The following is a 19,615-nucleotide window of genomic DNA, read 5'->3' on the forward strand; positions in this document are numbered from 1 at the left end:
TCAACACACCTGACCTGTTTGACCCTCAACTCTCTCCAGAAAAACTGACCCAGAGAGTCGGAGAGAGCGTGTCTCTGTGTTCTCCTGGACCTCATGTGTTTTTACTGGTTCTCCAGTCAGAGAACTTCACACAGCATGATCACGACAGAATTAGAACAATATTGAACACTTACAGCCCAACGTCCATGAAATACACAGTAGTGGTGACTACAGGGGAAGACCATGGTTTGAGTTTCCCCTTGTCTTTATTCATTAATAATAATAATCTGAAACAGTACAGATGCCAGGACATATGTACATTTAACAAAAATCAAGTGAATCAGCTTTTGAAGAAGGTAGACGAGGTGGTTAGGGAGAATGGAGGAGACCACTTGACCTGCGAAATAAACAAATTACTTAAAGCACCGTTGTTAGCGAGAAGAGATGAGCGCCCTGCAGTACTTGGAAGAGGCCAAGCCCACTTCACTAAACCAGCAAACACATCCAGTGATAAAAGTGACGGCACGAAGAGGGGGTTGGAAAATCCAAAACAAAAAGGTAAACTTTAACTTTCCAATGCTTTCTTTCACATTCCCTATAGTTTGATGTATTAACCAGTTGCATGTGAGGTGTGGTCCAAACTCTAGAGTGCTGTGCAAATATTTTGTGTATTAAAATGATTCTTTCAGGACTGTCTAACTACATTTTTGTTACTGAAATGGCTGCAGAAATATACCTACATATACATTACATTTACATTAAAGGCATTTAGCAGACGCTCTTCTCCAGAGCGACTAAGTGCTTTGCTATTTACCCAAGAAAAACCTCAGCTACTTTAAATAGACTAATAATTTAAAGATCCTCTAATCTTAGACTCTACTAAACACAAGTCAATATGGAGACCATAGTACTCTTCTCTTCGCCTGAGTACTCTCAGAAGAGGAGAGTCTTCAGTCTGGGTTTGAAGACAGTGAGTGTTGGACTCTGCTGTTCGGACACCCAGAGGAAGCTCGTTCCACCACTTCGGTGCAGGACAGTAAAAAGTAAAAAGTCTTCTGTGGATCTACTTGAAGCTGGAAGGGCTCTTGGTGCGGGTCGGCTTTTGACCATCGCCATCAAGTGCGGAGGGGCTGATCCATACCAAATGTACTCTTTCAATTGCACAGAAATAATAAAATCAAATGCACAGGGACAAGCACCAGATCATAAATAACCGATGTAATCAAATCTTGATATTTCATATTCATCAACAGCACTACATAAACAATAAACGTTAAATGCTTTACATTTGCATTATATTTTGTATTAATTTTACAGCCTCTGCAATAAGGATGGTTCTGCTGGGGAAGAGCAGCTCTAAGACCAGCAGTGTGGGGAACTTCATCCTGGGCAGAGACATGTTTGATACCAAACTTCCTCCTCCTTCAGTGGGGCAGCACAGTGAGAGAGCTGGAGGAACAGTGGAGGGCAGATACATCATCCTCATCAACACACCTCACCTGTTTGACCCTCACCTCTCTCCAGAGGAACTGAATCAGAGAGTGAGAGAGTGTGTATCCCTGTGTTCTCCTGGACCTCATGTTCTAGTGCTGGTCCTGCATCCAGACAACTTCACTGAGGCAGACAAAGACAGACTGTATCACATCTTATTTTCTCTGTCTGAGGAGCCTCACAAACACACCCTAGTGGTAACAACACAGAGGCGGCAGTCAGTCTGCAGTGAAGATCCAGTTGATGAGAACATCTCTCAGATCATTGCTGAATGCAGTAGCAGGCATTTTAAGTTTAGCAGTGAATGCAGTCGTTCTGATCTCTTGGAAATGATGGAGAAGATTGTTGAAGAGAATAAAGCAGCATACTGTGAGTCTGAAGATGTACTAGCAAAACAACAACAGCAGCATCAACAAAGACCACAAAGAGTCTCTGAACAACCAGTGAGAGAAAAGAAAACTACTTCCCCAAGGGAATTTAACATCCAAGGAAAATGTAAGTACAGTTCTTGGAATTTACATACAACTAAATCATTACTAAAGTTATTAGTATTATTATTGTTATTTTTATTAGTAGTTATATTCTTTAAAATGCCATTCTTGTCATGAAAGTAGTTCTTGCCCCTCATATACTATTCATATTCCATAAACAGCAGGAGGACCTAGAAGTTCTGAAGTCCCCCATATCAGATCTCAAAGTGGGTTAGGAATTGGAGGTTGGTTCCAGAGATTAACACAGAGTGGCAAAACTTCTGATGGTGAGTAACATTCAGTTTTACACTGAATTAAATACTTAAGTATTTCTTTTGTTCAAGCCTAAAGCTGAGTGTGAGATGCTCTCCATTTGTGTTAGGATAAGTCCCATAGTGTACCCCAAGCTTTAGTGGGTCAGCACCTGAAGAACACCTGAGGAACTGTCTTGGCAATTGTGGCTGTTTTAGGGCACTTATTGAGTGTTTTACTGGGTAACATTACTGCTTTTCCAGTGGCAGACTAGGTATCTATTACATAGACAGGCAAACACACCACCAATAAGAGACCTTGGGCAAGACTCCTAACTCTACATTGTTCTACCTGTGTAACATAATTTACATGTAAGAGGTCTGAATAAGAGCATAAACGTAAACGTAAACAGTGTCTCTCCACCTTACAGCCTCTCTCAGCTTGACCCACAGTGCCAACTATTTTCTCTTTCAGGTTCTCCGAGGCTAAACTTGGTCCTGTGTGGAAGTAACAGAGAGCTGAAGTCCTCTATATCAGGTCTCATACTGGGTCGGAGAGAGCTCAGACCAGAGTCCAGCTCAGTGTGTGTGAGGAGGGAGGGAGAAGTGTGTGGATGCCTGATCACCCTGGTGGAGCTTCCAGCTCTCTACGACTCTCAGCTCTCAGAGGAGGAGGTGATGCAGGAGACTCTCCACTGTGTCTCTCTCTGTGATTCGGGAGTTCACGCTTTTCTCTTCGTTGTTCCTGTTGGTCCTCTTACTGATGAAGATAAAAGAGAAATGGAGAAGATCCAGAACATCTTCAGCTCAAAAGTCAGCGATCATTTAATGGTTCTTTTCACCACAGAGCACACTGTTCGCAGCACCATGACAGATTTTATAGAACACAGCAAAATTACAAGAAAGCCTGCGGACATTTACGGACAAAGATACAGAATAGTGGAAACTAAAGCAGGAAAAAACCCCAAACAAGTTCCAGAGCTTTTGGACGAAATTGAGAAAACAGCTAGAACAAAGCCATATTCTCTTTACATGTATGTAAAAGCTCAAGAGGAAAGAGTCTATCGAGATCTTCAGGGGGAGCTGAGCTCAATGCAGAAGAAAATCCATGAATTAAAGGGAAAACTCCAGTTAGAAGGTAGGCCCTTCCATTTGCTAAGTTACTAAGATACAGTCAGTTCCACAATTACCGAAATCCATGGTAAAGATCATGGAAAGTTGTTCCATGTCTTTGTTGTTAATTAGCTCAATCCTGGAAATAAGTATCTGCTGTATCTTTTAATCAAATTTATTTCAGCATTTAATTTAATGGACATTGATTTTATTATTTCTGGATTTTGCATTTTTTGTTGATTGCTGTCATTAATGATGTCATTGATAGTGTAAAATATATATTTAAATATACAGTTCTGTATATTTCTAAGCAGAGATCAATCTGCATTTATTTAATCTCCAGTCAAAATGTCCATTAAAACATTATTCATTTTTTTTCAGGATTAGCGAAAAAAAAACAGAAAGCATATGTTTATTAAATACTGACACCGAATCTTCAAATATCAAATATTTAAGTGTTTTGTAAGTCTACCATTTACCTTTATCACATCCTCTGTTCTTTCAGTTGCTTTCAGTGTTTTCAAGATGTTTTCATGTTGGAAAATGTTTTACTTCTTATCACCCGAGGCTTCCCAAACACTTTTAGTGGTGTTGAAGTCTGAGCTCTGGAGGGATCGGTCCATTGTTCTGAGAACAGCAATAGCTCATTTGTTCTGGTTTCTTCTTTAATGTCTGTTTGCCTTTCCTGATCAGCTTAATTTTTTCAAACCTTCTATATGACACTTTTGGTGGTTTTCCAGATCTTGTAAGACATCCCATTTTTAATTTCTGCTCTCATTTTCAGGTTATGAAGATGAGCCACTGGATTCAACTTGCTTGAGGATGGTGCTCATAGGAAAAACAGGAAGTGGGAAGAGTGCAACAGGAAACAACATCCTGGGCAAAGACGTTTTCTTGAGTGAAGCTAGTATGGTTTCTGTGACAAGTATTTCACAGAAAGCAGTTGGCAAAGTTCTCGGGAGGACAGTTGCTGTTATTGACACTCCAGGACTCTTCGACACCACACTGTCCAATGAAGAAGTAACAGAAGACATTGTGAAGTGCATCTCACTGTCAGCACCCGGACCCCACGCTTTCATCATAGTGCTGAGTGTTGGAAGAAGTACCAAAGAAGAAGTAGAGACTTTGGATCTGATAAAAAAGATATTTGGTCCACAGGCTGCAAAGTTCAGCATAGTGCTGTTCACCCGAGGAGATGATCTGAGAAACCAGACCATAGAGCAGTACATACAAAACGGTGACAATAAAATCAAAAAGCTGATCAGAGACTGTGGAAACAGGTTCCTAACGTTTGATAACAGACAAAGTCAAGATTGCACCCAAGTTTCTGAACTGTTAAGACAGGTAGAAACTCTGATCAAATCAAACTCAGGTCGATACTTCACCAACGAAATGTTCCAGGAGGCAGAAATGTCCATCAAAAAGAAAATGGAAGAACTTCTGAAAGAGAGAGAGAAAGAGATTGAAGCTGAAAAGCAGAAACTGCAAGCCAAATACAGCACTGAAATCGAACAGATGAAGAAGAGACTGGAGGAGGAAAAACTGAGGGCTGAGAAAGAAAAACAGAAGATGGAGAGAAAGTTCAGAGAAAAGATGGAAGCTCTCCAAAAAGAGTTTGAGGAAAAAAATGAAGCAGAGAGGAAGAAGCGGGAGATGGAAGACATGGTGAGATCAGAAGAAGAACAAAAGCAAATGAAGAAATGGCAGCAGAGAATTGAAGATCTGGAAAACGAGAATAAAAAGCAGAAAGCAGATTTTGAAAAACAGCTGAAGAACAGAGATGAAGAGGATAAAAAGAGAGAAGAGCGATACAAACAAGAAAAAGAGAAACTCCGAACGGAGCAGACGTCTGCCCTGGATGAGCTGAGGAAGAGGCAGGAGGAAGAGCTTAAAAGGAGAGATCTGGAGGAGCAAAGAAGGAGACAGCTTGAAGAAGATGAGAGAAGCAGCTGGGAGAGAAAAATCAAAGCGGCTGAATGTGGGAAGAAAGAGATACAAGAGGATCTCAAACGCCAACAGAGAGAATGGGAGGAGGAGAAGAGAAAACAGATGAAAGAACGAGAGGAAAAAGACCGTCTAAGAAAACTGGAACATGCAAAGGAGCTCAGAGCAATACAAGAAGAACAAGAAAAAATGAGAGAGAAATTTGAAAAGGAGAGAGAAGAAGAAAGACAGAGGAGAGAGGAGGAGAAATGGCAGTGGAGAGAAGCAGGGAAAAAAGAGAATTTGCAAAAAGTGAGAGAGTACGAGGAGCAGAAACAAGCAGTGGAAACAGAGATGATCAAAAAGAAGGAAGAACTGGAGCAAACAAAGGTGGAAGAGTGGGAGAAAAGGAAAGAGGAGGATGAAAAAAGAAGAGAAGAGGAAAGACAGAAACTGCAGGAACTCAGAGAGGAGATAGAGAGAGAACGGCAGGAGGAGAGAAAGAAGAGAGAGAGAGAAGATCAAGCTATCAGAGAGAAGGAAAGAAAATATGAGGAAATGAAAAACGACTTTGATCAGAAAATGAAAGAAATGAAGACTAAATATGAGGACGAAGCCAGGAAGAAGGCTGAACAGTTCAATGAGTTCAGAGACAGAAAAGACAAACACATCCAAGAGCTGATTCAAGACCATCAAAAAGATTATGAAGTTTTGGAGAGACTGTATAAACTCACTGAGGGCCTGAAAGCAGATGAAATCAATGTCTTACGGGCAGAACTTGACAAGATAAAACATCACAAGAAGTGTGTAATCCAATAAGTCTAAGTCCAGCTCAACTAGTAATGATTTATTTCCAATTAAGCTCCATCTTTTCCTTGTACAAATGCTGCCTCCAAAAATGACAATTTTACAGAAGGAAAAATTCTTTGAAGCATTTTTATTGTCCATTCATCATGAAATTGTGACGCAATGAAAAGAAGAACTGCAAGACAAAACTAGAGAAAGAGAAATCTATGATTATCATACACATGGTTAGAAAATTACATAATCTCCAAAATGCATTTATATTTTTACATGTTTTGCATATCATTTTTAAGTGAACGAATGTAAGATACATTATGCAAAAGTAAAAACATTTTTCTCAGACAGTTTAAAGTTGTTATATTACTGAACCTGTTCGGAGGAACAGCTGTAAGGATGAATGTTATAATGCTGAAATATGTTGTTTACCCAAAGATGGAGTGAGAGTGGAGGGTTTATATAGAGAAGAGAAGGAGTTGGGGTGTGGTCCATCTCCTAAAAGTCTTTGTATCTGATATTAAAAACTGTCTACTATTCATTCAGTTGTAAGCTGTCTCTATGATCTAGTAGAGTAAAACAAGCTCATAAAAATACAAAAGTAAATAGACAGGACTAATTTTCCTTTAAATGCTTTGAATTGAAGATCTGAAATATTAAGCTTTACTGAAAAATCAGCTAACAAGCACCACGTAACATGTGTAAAACTTATTATATTAGTAAGTAATTATGTTCTACCTCCCTTGTCTCTAATGCTTAACCAAGACATAAGGACAGTTAGGGTGTTTTCACACCTACCTTGTTTGTTCTGGACTTTCTGACTTTTCAGTTTGGTCCAAACCAAAATAGCAGGTGTGAAAGGTCCAGTCCAAAGGGCCAAAACTTGGTCTGACAGGTGGTCTTGGTCAACTGAACTGTGGTTTGTTTTGTTTGTAAAACACTTTTTGGATGGTTCAGACTTTTGGACGAATTACAGGAGGCAGGCTATAATTACCCATTAAACAATAAAATTCGACTACCCTTTGTGTGTATATGCGTCTACTGTAACTGTAGATTAACATCTGTTAAGCTGCCGACATAGGCCCTTCTACAAACCAATCAATGTCAACAGAAGGAGAAGCAGCCTCCACAGCCTCCACCATGTTTGACAGATAATGTGGTAAGGCTTTCAATCATAAGCATGATTAATTTCTTTCTACACTTCAGAGTAAAGCATCCTACTTTATACTCTGCTACTTCCTCCAGTGTGGGCCATGGCTCATTGCTCTAACGTGGAGCTCATTCTGATATACTGAAATGTAATAAACTATTTGTCATGTGTCTTGCCAAATGCATGAAATAGAATTATAGAATAAAACATTTTTAAAATGTATGCAGTACTGTTGTATTTGAATTATGCTTCAATATCAAAGGCCTTTGCTTTTACTCAAGTAACATCTAGCAAAGATTATCTGTACTTTCACTCTGGTACAGTAATTGTGTACTTTGTCTCCCCCTGGTGGTGAAGAGTAACTAAGTTACAGATACACTGAACACAGCTTTAGAAACTGAGGTGCATAGCTACAGGGTGTCCAGATCAAGAAGTTCATCAAAACGTGTTAATTTACCTACAAATTTCACCAAATGCATCTCCATGGCAGCTCCAGGTCCATAAGTGTTCCTGCTGGTGCTGGAAGCGGGACAGATGTTTTCTAGAAAAAAACATTCTGTGAAAATAATTGGAAAGAAGATCATCATCCAGATTGGAGAGATCCTTAGAGACCCTGTATTTGGACATTAAGAGCTAAACTAATAAGATGTTCTAGTGGGTGGAAAGGGAAAAATTAACAGCAGAGAATCCTGAAGAAGAGAATGGAGGAGATAGAAGAGAATGAGAGAGAGAGAGAGAGAGAGAGAGAGAGAGAGAAAGAGAGAGAGAGAGAGAGAGAGAGAGAGAGAGAGAGAGAGAGAGAGAAGAACTAGGAGAACTGAGAGAACAAAGACCTCAAGACAGAGGAAATGAGAAAACGTTTAGACGAGTTTAAAGAGAGAGATCAAAGACTCTGGTTGGTATGGCGCAACAAATAACACCACTACCTGCCACTGATCACACCATGTAGGAGACTGGGGTTGGATTCCTGGTCTGGGTGGCTATACTGCACTACACCAATAAGAGTCATTGGGCAAGACTCCTAACACTCCATTGGCCCTCCTCTGTAATACAAGTAACCTTGTAAGTGGCTTTGGATAAGAGCATGAGAGATTTTACTGCATTATCAGCACATTTTATCAGACTAATTTCTGCAGATATTATGACAACAAAGATCAGCAATCTTCAAATACAACCCAACATGTGAGCTTGCTAAGATGCTATAGATGATACACACCAAACTCTCTCAAAACGCTCCTTCTCCTGTTACTATGAGACCAAAATAACCAATGAGGTACAAGAGTGTGCTGGCGCTGCTGTTATGGTCACTGTTTATGGTGACATGCAAAAAAGAAACCAGACCAGTGTACAGTACAGGTTTTACAAATAATCAACAGACCTCGCAATCTGCACCCTGCACATATCCTACATATTTCTGTGGAGCTAGAATGACTGATTTGTCTTCAGGTTCTCCTGTATTCAGATTAAAATCTGCTCTGCTGGCTAACCCCTGTCACTCCACTCACACTTTCTTAAATTCAATTCTAACAGCAGAAAAACTAGAAAAGTTAGAATATAGCTCTAAAGATTGTATCTAAGTCTGTGATATGACATCATGCCTGTTAATGTGGGACTAAAAAGAGGTGTGCTCAACCAAGCAGCTGTCATGCCTCACTTTATCCATATTGTGATAAGGTGATATTGTAATATGGTGATATTTGCCAAGTGCTGCAAAGTGCTTGAGATTACAGTACTGACAATAAGAGCTGCTTCCCAACATAGTAACGTATCTACACATTAATACTGAATCAAAGGTCTTTTTTTAAAGTTACCAGTCCTGCTGTAACAGGATTGTGTGCAAGACATTCTTAACCAAGTCATGTGATTTCATGGAAGTCTGTCTGACGCCCTACATACACACAGAAACCACTTTCATTTCCTGTAGAAGACAGTGAGCAGCAAAACACAACAAGAGAAGACTGAAACGTCCCTGTACCCAGGTTGGCTTTTATTCATTTAATTGACATTTCTATACTTTACATCTTTTTAAGTCCAAACCAAGCTGAAATAGGATTGCATGAAAGTATAGATTATTGTATGGGGAGACTAAAATACATTGGGTGAAGCTCAGAATGAAAGGTTATTTATGAGACTTAAGGAGGCAAATGTACTCTACTGCATATAATCTGTGCTGCCTGTTTGTTTGTCCTCTCACATTGTACATGCAGCACAGTTGTGGTTTTTACCATGCTGGAATGGATTACATTAGAATATTAATGAATAATAAAAAAGGACAGAATTATCATTATTTCATATCTTACTTTTCATATCTTTCATACCTTATATTGCATTATTGCTGATCTTCACATTAGCATGTTTAATTTGACGATAATGTCAGGTATTATGTTTATATGTTATTCTTAATTAACCAACCAACCAGCCTGGAGTTTTTTTTTATCATAGAAACAATGGAGAGTATTGTTTTCTGGTCATTGTAATGAGACATTTCCCATTAAGCCACACCATAGAAATGTCAATAACTGTTTCAATAAAAAGAGGTAAACATTACTGTCCTGGATGGGGTACATTCACATAAATCCTATGTTTAAATAATAATTTACCAGCTATACCAGTATTTACTATACTTTTATTCTGATAAGAGTCTTATTGTGATGTTATGTCATTAACAGACATTTTCCACAGTCGGCACCAGTGAGACACATTTTCAAAAGCTAAAGAATGGTTAAATGTCTTCAGTGTGAAAGTATTTCAATGTTGAAAATGAAAATGATACAAAAGGCACTTCTAATATATAATATAAGCCCATACATTTGAATGAAGCTGTGGAGGCCAGGTTTAACCTTAATTCTTAACATAAGAATAACTCTGGAAAGCTGGATTGCTTTGTTTTTTTATGTAACTACTAACATTACTTTTCAATGTAACAAAAGTCAAAAACTTTACAATTGTTTTACCCAAACACAAATAAACAAATGTATAAATGCTAAGAAATAACTCAGAGATTGTTCATCCTAGAGGATGAAACAAAGAGAAAGGCACTCCCCAAGCTGGCAAGAAGGATGAAGTGAACAAAAACTGACCTGAATCGTCAAATCGAACAAGATGGGTAAGAATATATACATATATAACTAGTCAGAAGAATCATCACATGTTCCTTAATAGAGTTCTGTATTTATAACATCTGTATGGGTTATATTCCAGATCAGAAAGTCAAAGATCTCACTGTGATGCTGTTTGGAAACAGCTCTGCAGTCCACTTTGGAGACGAGAACCTCCTGCTTGGGCCACCCACTGCAGACAATGCTGATTTCTCACAGACTGGTCCAGAATTAAGGAAGATATCAGGATGCAGCATCAATATCATCAACATACAAGACCTGCAAGACAATGAACTGTACCTGGACTCAGTGGACCAGACCATTGTTCGTCTCGTCAGTGAAAATGAAATCCATGCCTTTGTCTTTGTGCTTCAACTGCGTCAGTTTACAGACACTGATAAGGTGGGACTAGAATGGCTGCAGAGAACGTTTGGTGAAGCTGTGCTACCTTTGGTGATGATCCTCTTCACCTACGAGGGAGAGGAGGATGGTGATGAAGTCATAGATGAACTGAAGAAAAACCCTGTTCTAGAGCAGCTGGTAAAGAAGTGTGGAGGCAGATACTACACCTGCAGCAAGAGCATGAACAACCAACCGGAGATAAAAACACTACTGGAGAAAATTGATCAGATGGTCTCTGAGAACAATCGGCGCTGCTACACTGTAGAGATGTACAACACAGCTTCACGCTTCAGGAAAGACCTCCAAGACTCTAAGAGCCATCAAAGTGTTATTTTATCAGCCAATAATTCTCAGCTGCAACAGGGTAAGACTGATGCTATAGCCAGCAAACCAACAACAGAAAAACCAAAGGCAAGTAGTTTCTTACTCATTTAGCATCATCCACATTTGCATAAACTCCTGCACCAAACAGCTGATGTATAAGGTATTTAACTTTAACCTAATCCCTTACTTCACTGAAAAGACTTCTTGTCATTTTGCACAAGTTTGTGATTTGTATATGTTCCTCTATTTTTTGGCTGCAGATACAAAGTTTTACTTTAGAATAGCTTTGCATTTCAGAACTTATATGTTATTTGTTTTCGTACTTCCATTATTTGTCTAATTTTTCATTTTCAATAAAACATTAGATACACTTTACTGTTCTGGACAGGGGGAATTCCAATCTGCATGCAATGATCAGTTTATACAGATAGAGAACAGATATAAAAAAAGAGATACATGCTTTTACAATGTCAGATTCATGTAATACGTCTAATGTAGTAAAACTCCTAATAAGAGGTCTGTACCAGTACTGGCTACAATAAGCAGGATCTAACTGTGTTTGTTTTATAAACAGACAATTTTCACATTTGGCAGCAGAAGTTGACAAAACATTTTAAACATCTTCCATGTGAAACTAAAATAAAGTTACCAAGAAAACGGCACAAAAATGCTTTTAAGGCAAACATTCCAGCTATATACATATATATATATATATATATATATATATATATATATATATATATATATATATATATGTATATATATATATATATATATATATATTACTTCAGATTGTCACACTAAAGCAGAAGTAAGAAAGCTAGATATGCTGAATGTTAATAGTGGGGCAAAGCATGATGCTGGATCAAAGACATCCCCAAGACATAATGGGATTAGAGGCAGGTGCTGATATTCTAATTAACATATTTACTGATTCTGATAAAGAAATATTTATACATATATACATATACATATACATAATATAGAAATTGGACTATTCTGCACTACAAAGAACACAACATTTATAAAGCTACAGATTCAATAAAATGAATAAATATTATTTTAAATGTTGTGTACAGTAGACTAGTGTAGCACCATTCTGATCCTCAGGGGTACAGTAAATACACTGTCCAATATCAGCTTCCTCACCCACAGTTTTATCAACGAAATCTATGCATTTGCCTCACTGCATTCATTTATTCTGAATAAAATATCTGTTACTGATAGGATGCCAATACAATGATGCATCCCGGACAACAACAATGTATGTCTTTATCTTTATGTATTAAATCTTGTTTTTTTAATACTTTTCTAGGTCCCACAAAAACCTGGATTTCTACAGACTTTGAAGTCATTGCCACAGCTTGCCATGGGCCTAGTGAAAAAACAAAATCTTTCCTCAGTGAGTCCCATATTACAAACTGCAACTCCACACATCCACATAAATAATGATCTGGGAAATTAATAATTAAATCTAATCATGTTCACTTGTGAATACCTCAGCAGATGAGTATAATAGAATTTCACCTTTATAGTACAGTTAATTTGACCTGAATAGACTGTCCTTCCTTTTCAGCAATCAAACACATATTTTCTTCAACCTCATATAATACAGTTTTATACTCAACTTTATTGGTAGCATCATAAAATCACAGGAGGGATGAACTGAATGAGCACCATATTAGCATATGGTGCTTGATTTGAATAATGCCTTTTAAATAAAGCTACATTTAAATGTTATTGATCCTTGCATGGATATCAGAACTTCACTTCCTCACAGTTTCATTATTTTTTCTAATGCAATGCAATACTGTACACACATCTATTTTCATAATATGCAGTACCAGTATTGTGTATTGTCTGTAAATGATATGTAGAGGAGCTGTATACTGTTAATAGTAGAGAGACACTAACAGCCAGAAACTAATTCCTTGTGTGTGAACATACTTGGCTTTGATTCTGATTCTGATATTGCATGTAAGATACTAGCCGTGACTGGTCTACATTCTAGTAGATCAGTCATCAGTAAAAATCTGCACAAATACAATAGACAACCATATGCCCTTATCTGAACGTTGATAAAATACATTCTACACAAATCAGGTTCATTGTAATTCAATACAGTTATCAGTTGAAGGTATTGTGTAACATTACAGCATCGATAGTTTTTTCTTTACTTTTTTGACATTTTATAACTTGTGCATTGTGTTACATTGATAATTATAAATACAGTGAAAAATATTAAAAATGAAACTGTCTTGCAGGGGGATAACATAGAACTTAGAACAGAAGACAGTCAACAACCCTGTGAAGAAAAAGCTGCACCTTTGGACAAAACAGAGCAGCTCTTTACAAGACTATATCTAAAAAGAGAAAAACAGAAGTTAAAACCTGCAGATGTTCTTCAAATAACTGTGCAGCCGCTACCTTGGCAGGAACCATGTGCAGAGAAAGACCTGGCTCAGACTTTCTTACAGAGGCTGCTGCTGATGGACTACAGAGCAAGATCCATTCCCATTAAAGAAACAGAGGTCGATCACACTCAGTCTGGTACCGTCATCAAAAAGGAAGAAGACACCTTTGAAGATTTCTTGAAGTCAGTGTCTGCTGAAGAACAGACACAGGAATGTTCTATTCACCCCATGGATGTTCAGATGGCAGTGTTATACTGCTCAGATAGTTTCCTAAAGCAGCTGATAGTGACGAAGCTTTCACAGTGTCAGTACGCTCTTCCTCTACTTGTGCCAGATCCCTTTACAAGAGTGGTTGAGTTTCCTCTGTGGACGTTCCATCAGATCAGAAAGAGCTGGAAAAGCACTGATGTATCTGGTGAGACGACCAGCAAAATCAAGCCAATTTATGAAGCAGAAACTCCAATGGTGGCCTTCTTTAGAACTGGTTCTGTATTCCCGTCCAAGTCTGAACTGATAAATGACCTGATCAATGAGAAGCACGACACCTTCTTCCACAGGGACTGTCCAGGCAGCAGCAGAGAGCGTCTACTGATGGATGGAGTGGTGGAGATCGCCTGGTACTGCCCATCTGGGAAAAGTACTGATCATTTCTCAGACTGTGTGGCGTTCTGTAATCTACACGGTGATGCAGAAACTCATGAGAAACAGCTGGAGATCCTGACTGAAATGTCCTCTGTGAATGTGGTGGTTATTGGTGCTGGAGAAGGTAATACACCAAAAAGTGAAATACTACAGAAGCTCTATAAAGACAGAAAGCCACTTGTTTGCCTGTTATGTGAGAGTAACCTAAAGGCCGGTTCAATGAGGAATCTGAAATACAGGATAGGTCTTAAAGACAGGAATAGATCAGAAGTATCTAAAGAGCTGAAAACAATTATCAAAGATTGCGTTTTATTATCCACTTCTACCTTTAGTCTGGAAAAACTGGGCAAAATTAAGATGCTCGCAAAGGATGAAAATGATGAGGAGTGTCAAAAAGGGAAGAACGCTGCTGTGCAGATAATAACACGGCCAGAGGGAATGGCATTGTCCAAACTTAAGGAAACCTCTCTCCCATGTCAGGGGAAGCTCTGGTATGAATGGTGCCAGAAAACAAAGGAACTACACCGACTTCAAGGGTCCAACTTAGAGACACAAAAGAGTACAAAACAAGCTGAAATGAAGAAGATTCGTGAGCAGCAACATAAACTCAGACTCTCAAACCTGATGCACCTGTTTATTCGCACACTGAAGACATCAGCCGAAAATGAGAAATGCTATTTTCTGAAATGGCTTGGGATCCTGCTAGATAACGGTACCACAGACGAGCTCTCTGGCTTCCATCATGCGTATGATAAAGCTTGGTCAAAGGTATTGGACGTAAAAGGGCAGAATGGTAAATCCGAAGAAATTAAGGATGCACAAGAAAAGCTTGAAGAAATATCAAACAAAATGAGCGCTGCAGCTTTTGGCATCGGCCATATTTTCAGGGAGATGGGTCAGATATATGAGGCATGTATGGCTGTAGGCATGAAGGACGTCTCTCTCCCCAAACTTGCAGCTGAGTCCATGCTATTTGGGCAGCCACTAGAACTGATGGATGGGGATACAGGTCATGTTCCTCTGGACTGGGTTTCAGCAGTTCTAGATGAACTAATCAATAAACTGGGAGATCAGAGAGTCTTTGTGTTGTCAGTTCTGGGAATTCAGAGCTCTGGGAAATCCACCATGCTCAACGCCATGTTCGGACTCCAGTTTGCAGTCAGTGCTGGACGGTGCACCAGAGGAGCTTTCATGCAGCTGATCAAAGTATCTGAGGAGATGAAGGGAGAGCTGAAGTTTGACTATGTTTTTGTTGTTGACACTGAGGGATTACGAGCTCTGGAGTTTACTGGGATGTCAACAAGACAACTGGACAATGGACTGGCTACATTTGTTGTAGGGATAGGAAACATGACGTTAATCAACATTTTTGGAGAAAATCCTGCTGAGATGCAGGACATCCTTCAGATTGTTGTTCAGGCCTTTCTGAGGATGAAGAAGGTCAGACTAAACCCAAGCTGCATGTTTGTGCATCAGAACGTTGGAGACGTCACAGCTGGAGAAAAAAACATGGAGGGACGAAAGCGCTTTCTGGACAAACTAGACGAAATGACAAAATTAGCCGCTAGTGAAGAAGACTGTAATGCAAAATGCTTCAGTGATGTCATTGCTTTTGACGTGCGGAGTGATGTGGCATACTTCTCCCAGCTTTGGGAGGGTAGCCCACCCATGGCAACACCAAACCCTTTGTACTGCGAAAACATTCAGGAGTTAAGGGGTCATATTATCTCGAAAATCTCTCCAAACTGTGGTGTGACATTCTCACAACTCAAAGAGCGTTTAAGCAGTTTATGGAACGCACTTTTAGATGAAGACTTTGTGTTTAGCTTCAGAAACACTCTGGAGATCGCAGTGTACCGGAGACTGGAAAACGAGTACAGTAAATGGACATGGAGCCTGAGGAGTGCCATGCTGGCAACTGAGAACAAACTGCACAACAGAGTCACCAATGAAAATTCCTTCGAGATTAACGAAAAGGACATTGAGAAATGCATAAACAAGACAAGAATGGATGTAGAGACATCAATTAAGAAGTTCTTTGATGAAGACAAAGACAAAGATATTCTGATCCAGTGGAGAGAAAGGTTTCAGATAAGGATTCCAGAACTTTGCAATGAGCTTGTACAGGGAACAAAGAGGAAGCTGGATGAGGTTATTCGACTGAAAAAAGTGAGACAGAAAATAGAGTCTGAAAAGAAAATGTACGAAAAGAAGCTCTTTCAGCTGAGTAAAGAGCTCGCCTTTTGCTTCAAAAACAGAGAAACTGATGAAGATGCTCTTGAGAAAGAATTCAAAGATGTCTGGTCCAAGTGGGTCACTGACCTGACACTGAACACTCCATCATTTGAGGACATTAATATATGGGCTGATGTAACACAGATCTTGTCAGAGATCTATAAACCTACCCTTGTTTCTGAGCGACAGAAACAGGCCATTTACAAAAGAATTGATGCCTTAGGGAATTATTCAGACTACATTAGTCTTAGAAACCAAGAAGACACTGACCAGGAAGACCTGAAGTCAACAAACGAATGTGTTGAGGGAGATGAAAACAGGAACGCTTGTGCATTTGGACGTGCAATCAAAGCTGAGAAATGTTCTCCAGCTGAAAGGAGGTCCAGAACCTCTGCTTTCACAGAGGAGGATAGCAACTCACTAAGCGTTCTCATTAGAAACACTGCCATGGACATTAGGACACAGATTCGGGGGAAATCAGTTGAACATGGATACAGCCGTAACTACATTCCCGAAATAATCACCTCTGTAAAAGACAAAGTAACAGAATATGAATCCCAAACCTCTAAGTACACTCTTAAAAAGGAATTCACAGTGGACCTATGTCTCAGTGTATGTGACTTTGCAGCCGACCACTTTGCTAAGCTGCATAAGGAATTTAAGGAAACTTACGATGTACGACTGTACCTGGAGAGACAGAAGACACAGTACTTCAACATCTTCAAGAACTACTGCAATGGTGCGACCTCTACTGCTGTGTTTGGTCGCTTGATTGTGGATACACTTGATGCATCAATATTGCAAGCGGCATATGACCAAACCGCCATTGACCTGAGTGATAAAATGAAATGTGATGTTCCTGCATTTAGTGGAAACAAAACAAATCTGGAAAAACACATCCTGACATCACTGGCAGAGGAGGAAGTGTTTGAGAATTACATTGAATACATCAAAAAACCAAAAGAATATTTCAGTCGTTTTATTAAAAAGAAAGTTGATGAGTATGTTTGTCAGGAAAGTGGAAAAGTTCTAGAAATCATCAAAAGGAACATCAGTTTCAAAGAAGGTTGTGTGAAGGATGCTGTGAGTGAAGCAACAGACGAGGCAAAGCGCAGCGATGGAGATGTCAACGTGTGGCTGCAGCATTTATCTAGAAAGCTGCAAGACGAGCTTCAGGTGAAGGAGAAATCGTGTCTTGAGCAGAACGAAATAAGAGACCTCGACTTTCTTCGAGAAGTCGTGAATTCAGAACTAATAAGAATTATGCCAGAGTTGAACAACCGCTTTCAGTTCATTTCAGACCTGAAGTGGGAAATGTTCAGGAAGAAGCCTGAGGAGATTCTGACTGAGCAGCTCTGTCGATGCTGCTGGGCACAGTGTCCATTCTGTAAAGCCCTCTGCACCAACACGCTGGAAGACCATAGTGTAGATCACAATGTTCGTTTCCATCGCAACTCTGGAATTAACGGCTGGTCTTTCATGTTTACAAATAACCTTGGAATTGAGTTTTGCACAACCGCTATTTCAAGTAATCTTCTGCATTTTCGTGAAAATGGTAAAGTCTTTTCTTTTAAAGACTATAAAAATGCAGGTGGAGAATATGCCCGATGGAACATCACCACTGATCATGCAGAGATGCCATACTGGAAATGGTTTGTGTGCAGATTTCAGGAGGACCTGGAAAAGCATTACAGGAAAAAATTCATACAAAACGGAGAAATTCCCAAAGAATGGAGGGATTACAGTAAGGCTCAAGCTATTGAAAGCTTAAAACATTTGTAGCAGGACTGAAATGCTGAAAATCCCTGACGTCCAGAGTGTCTTTCCATAAAACTGGCTCTCACTCAACAGTTCTACTCATTTACAATTACTAGTCTTAAACTCACAGAAGTACTACCGTGATTACCTGAAGTTTAAAGATGCATCAATGTAACTACTGTGCGCTGACTGAACCTCACCAAAACACCTACAATGAGTCTCAGATAGAGCTGATGTTTTAGAATTTCTCCACCCTGTACTTCAAATTACTGCATAAGTTTATAAGAACTTCAATGAAAGCCATGCTTTCAAACATGTAACATCTGGAAAACACATTAAGACCTCAGTAAGAAATCTCAGAAAATGATCCTGATCTTTAAGTATATTAACGGAGAAAGTCAATGGTTAAATATTTGAAGTTAACTCTTTCGATGTTCAAGAAATCATAAAAAGCATTGACAAATCCAAGAAAGCGTTGGATGGATGTTGTATCTTAAACATGTATACTTGTGTCTGCTCTCTCTCATCTGTACATCTTTAACTACCTAACTGATAACAGTAATAGCATTTTAATGACTGTTTTGTAAAGGTAAATCTATTTAATTCAGAAATGTAAACAGGTGGATATCTTTGGCATGGCTGTACTAGCTAGTATTGAAATATATGATGCTATTAGAAAACATCTGCATAATCTCTGGAACCTATTTTTTATGTGTTCTATAACTGCATCATATGTGCAATAAATGCAATATTATGATCTGTACTTATTTGTTTTTCACTTATTTGTGCAAAAGTTTGATTTAAAAAAAGGGGAGTTCAGCCGTGTAAATTCTTGGTTTTGGAGTCTAGGCTCACACCTCTATGCAGAACAGTTCCTAGGACATAAAACTCTGAAACGATAAAATAAGATACTCTTTAGGCTGATTGCAGCAAGAACAGATCACACGCTAGAAAAGAACAGGGATCATGTTTACATTTTTCCAATAAATATTATTACTAATATTACTTAATAGTGCATACCTTTACTCACACAGCACTGCAGGCACTACAGGTTTTATGCACTTCAGTACACTGTTTGTAGACCTTCAGCAAGGAGCTTATTTAAGGTCAATAATGAAAGACCAAATCCAAAGTGAAATCAAAAGCACAGTGCTAGAACACCCGATCTGTCCAGCTCGAATATCGGACAGGTTGTAGCATGTCTGATGTTCAAAACATGTCCTGAGCAGAAGTCATGTGACTTCTTTTTTAAGACATGTCTCAAACCACCATTATTCACAAGGCCTGGGTGGCAATACTTTGACGGCGATAATTGTTGTGTTGGGTGGTAGATTGGTAGATGGTTGGTAGATAATCTTATGTGTGTGTAATATTTTGTTTCTCTCTTAGTTAAAATGATTGATTATTATTGAGCATTATGTTTCAGTCTTTGCCGGGATTTCCCAAACTGGGCAATATACAAAACGATCTTCTGAACAGAGAAGACCAAGATTAACTCAAATCAAGATGACAGAATCCCACCTCATCTTTAGCACATTATTACAAAACCATCCATTCAGGGTTTTTA

The 19,615-nt window shown here is 39.0% G+C and overlaps 1 protein-coding gene across 1 annotated transcript; it reads left to right on the forward strand.

The window, feature by feature from the left end:
• Positions 1-21: 21 nt before the first annotated feature.
• On the forward strand, positions 22-18,811 carry LOC140551017 (uncharacterized). The gene is made up of 7 exons (XM_072674386.1): positions 22-537; positions 1,297-1,839; positions 2,667-3,329; positions 4,089-6,032; positions 10,377-11,086; positions 12,315-12,401; positions 13,264-18,811. The coding sequence occupies exons 1-7, from the start codon at positions 186-188 to the stop codon at positions 18,070-18,072; spliced, it is 9,108 nt and encodes a 3,035-aa protein (XP_072530487.1). The 5' UTR covers positions 22-185; the 3' UTR covers positions 18,073-18,811.
• The last annotated feature ends 804 nt before the right edge of the window (positions 18,812-19,615 follow it).

Source organism: Salminus brasiliensis, chromosome 3, assembly GCF_030463535.1.
Source record: "Salminus brasiliensis chromosome 3, fSalBra1.hap2, whole genome shotgun sequence".
Taxonomy (NCBI): domain Eukaryota; kingdom Metazoa; phylum Chordata; class Actinopteri; order Characiformes; family Bryconidae; genus Salminus; species Salminus brasiliensis.

What these genes read in the sequence shown, in the direction of transcription:
- LOC140551017 (XM_072674386.1), top strand. Translation starts at nt 186, where the DNA reads ATGAAATACACAGTAGTGGTGACTACAGGGGAAGACCATGGTTTGAGT. An exon ending in GGAAAATCCAAAACAAAAAG is followed by an intron (nt 538 to 1,296) that starts GTAAACTTTAAC and finishes TTAATTTTACAG; the next exon opens with CCTCTGCAATAAGGATGGTT. An exon ending in GATAAAACATCACAAGAAGT is followed by an intron (nt 6,033 to 10,376) that starts GTGTAATCCAAT and finishes GTTATATTCCAG; the next exon opens with ATCAGAAAGTCAAAGATCTC.